The sequence below is a fragment of the Austrofundulus limnaeus genome, unplaced genomic scaffold, assembly GCF_001266775.1.
Source record: "Austrofundulus limnaeus strain Quisiro unplaced genomic scaffold, Austrofundulus_limnaeus-1.0 Scaffold1530, whole genome shotgun sequence".
Taxonomy (NCBI): Eukaryota; Metazoa; Chordata; class Actinopteri; order Cyprinodontiformes; family Rivulidae; genus Austrofundulus; species Austrofundulus limnaeus.
In genome coordinates, this window is record NW_013953932.1 from 34,650 (window position 1) to 37,440 (window position 2,791).

The 2,791-nt window shown below is 36.2% G+C and overlaps 1 protein-coding gene across 2 annotated transcripts in view; it reads left to right on the forward strand.

Annotated features, from left to right (window-relative positions):
* The window catches only part of trappc9 (trafficking protein particle complex subunit 9), a gene marked incomplete at its 3' end in the record, with an annotated part of 81,163 nt that overhangs the window by 14,666 nt on the left and 63,706 nt on the right, over positions 1-2,791 (forward strand). The window contains 1 exon segment of one of the 2 annotated variants that reach the window (XM_014032758.1): positions 794-820. Coding sequence (XP_013888212.1) covers positions 794-820 — 27 coding nt within the window. 2 annotated transcript variants of the gene reach the window in all.

Genomic DNA, 2,791 nt, shown 5'->3' on the forward strand with positions numbered 1-2,791 from the left:
ATATATATATAGTGCAGCATATGTTTGAAAGAGGAATTGTGAGGCCTGAAGTATTCATGTCCGTCAAAATCAGGTGTGAAAGATTATTAGCAAAATACGTGATAATGGTATAAATCAGGTATCAGTTTGCTGGTTGCCAGTCTGTAATATATGACCAAAAAGGTTTCCAATTTGGTGCAGATAGCTCCTTTAATGATTTCAGTTTGCAGTAATAGCTTCATTATTTAAGATCTAATCTGAATTTTGTCAATACCAAGTGGACTGCTGCAATCTTAAAACCACTCCAATCTCAAATACTTTATAGAGGTTAATGTGGATTTCTTTAAAAATCAACTTTTACATTATCATCAGTTTGTCAGTACACAATTATTTACACAAAACTGTGTGGTTATTTGCAAGTGCAAAGAAAATGTCAAGTCGTGATATCAATGACATCCTATGATATTATGTATTTCTGCTGAAATAATTGTAATGTAAAAATAATGTTGGTGTAAAGGTTTATAAAAATGTTTAAGATATTATTTTGGTCTTGGTCCCATTCAAACCAACCAACTGTGGCCTTAAAGGAACCACTAGATGTCGCTGAAAACAACAAATCCTACACACTGTGCCTTTTAATATTAGTTTTTAATAATTCCCCTCATTTGTTTCTGCTGTAATGCTTCTCTGCTAGTGGTTTGTAAAGCAGGAGCAGTTAAGGCGCCAGGTGGCACTAACAAACCTAATGTTGCTTTGTGGAGTGAAGCTGTTTCTCTCTCCCTCTGTCTCCCCCCACCCCTCTCTGGACCTGTAGGAGCTCAGGAGGTTCTCATTGACCCAGGTATGAACTGTTTAACATTGTARCTCCTCTAATGCCTCTTGTTTGCATGTGCTTGTCTGTTCCTGTTTTTGTGGCCGTCACTTCTGCTTTCATTTGTGTTGTTTGACTTTAAAATCACAGCTGTTGTATTTATTCTTAGATATTTTGTTAATTTTTTTTTGTGTTCACATCCCCAGTTGATCAATATTAAATGGTTATTAGCAGTGGTGGGCACCAGCCCGCTGAAGCACAAATCCGCTAATTGCGGACTTAAATATTTCATTTGTGCTTTAGCGGTCTTACTAATTTTTATAATTCATAAGCAGATTTGNACACTCTGGGTCTGTTTTTGATGAGGGAATGACATTATAACATCATTTAGTGTATAGAAAAAGTCTACACACACCTGTTAAATTCCAGGTTTTGTGCTTCAACAGTTATCATATTTTCTGGTCTATAAGTCACACTTTTTTTTCATAKTTTGGCTGGTCCTGCGCCTTGTACTCCAGAGTGACTTTTTGTTTTCTTCATGATGCATTTCTTGACTGATTCTTCCTGACCCTATGAACCAGTTACAGTAAAGTTACTGTCTGCAGCAATGAGATGGTTTGTGATTACTGCAGTTTATGTTGTTGTTTATTGTTGTTGGCAAGATGTTTGTATTGAATGAGTAACTTATGAGATACTTGCAAAAAAGCAGAGGTTACCTTACTGCACTAAAGAAAATGAAGAAAGCTAAGCAGGTAATATGAATGAACTTGGTGAACTTACCGGTAACTGGCTCGTTGAAGGCATTGTCCCCGGCTGGTTGTGTTTGTGCAGAGAGCTGCCTCGCTGTAGACGCCGGCAGGGATCAACATTTAAAATGTGTCAATCTTATTTTGTTATATTTGCAACACAATGAAAAYGAAGTACACCAAACTGGAAGGAAAAKAACTGAAGACTGTGTTGGACCATTGAGCAAWATGAGGCTAATGACGAGAGGGCAGGATGGCAGAGGACGGTAAGCTAATGTTAGCTTGTTGTTGGTAACTTGCTGCAGATGTTGTTCAGTTAAATTGAAGTTACAGTATTTGCAAACACTTCACACAAAGTTACTCTTGYGTCAGCTGTCTGTTAATTAAGGTTGTTCAGTATCCCAGGCAGGGGCGATGTTTTCTGTGTTTGTGTTATTCCAGATTAAATGTCCTGTGACGTCAGGTGTGACTTATTTCTAGTGTTTTCCTCTTCATGACTCATGTTTTTGACTGAAGCGACTTGTACTACAAAGTGACTTTTAGTCTGGAAAATATGGTAGTTATTTTTTTTTTACTTACCCTCCACAAAAATATTTTTTATTAGTTTTTTTAGTTTGAGTTGTACAGATTATAGCTCACTTTAAACATGGAAAATGTTCTGAAATAATTTATCTTGGTCTAACTTTTTTACATGACAAAACCTAGAATTGAACAGGTGTGTGTGTAGACTTTTTATATCCACTGTATCCTGCTCAGAAAAGTCTATTTTGCATCATTACCACGCCTTTAATCTTCTTAGTTCCCGTGCAGCCCCCGGTGAGACGCTGCTGTAGTCACCACTGGTTGATGTTTGGGTTTTTACAGTAGGTTTGATGGTTTGTTTAGAAGTTACTGATCCTGGAAGTGAAAAAAAATGGAAAAGGACTCTTATGACTTCAGTTTTAATTTATGAAGAATAATACATTTCTGTTTCAGATAGCTCTCTTTTAATAAAGTTGTTTTTATTAGTTCACTTGGAACATTACATTATTACATCTTACAGTAACAGGAGAAAAAATATTATATATAATATAACCCTGAGAAGAACAAAAAAAAAAGGATAAATAAAAGAAAGTAGGGAGACTGGCTATGAAAATAGTCACAATTACAAAAGGGGGTTTTACATACATATACTGTACGTATACAGTGGGGAGAACAAGTATTTGATCCACTGTTGATTTTTCAGGTTTTCCCACTTGCAAAGCTTGTAGATGAC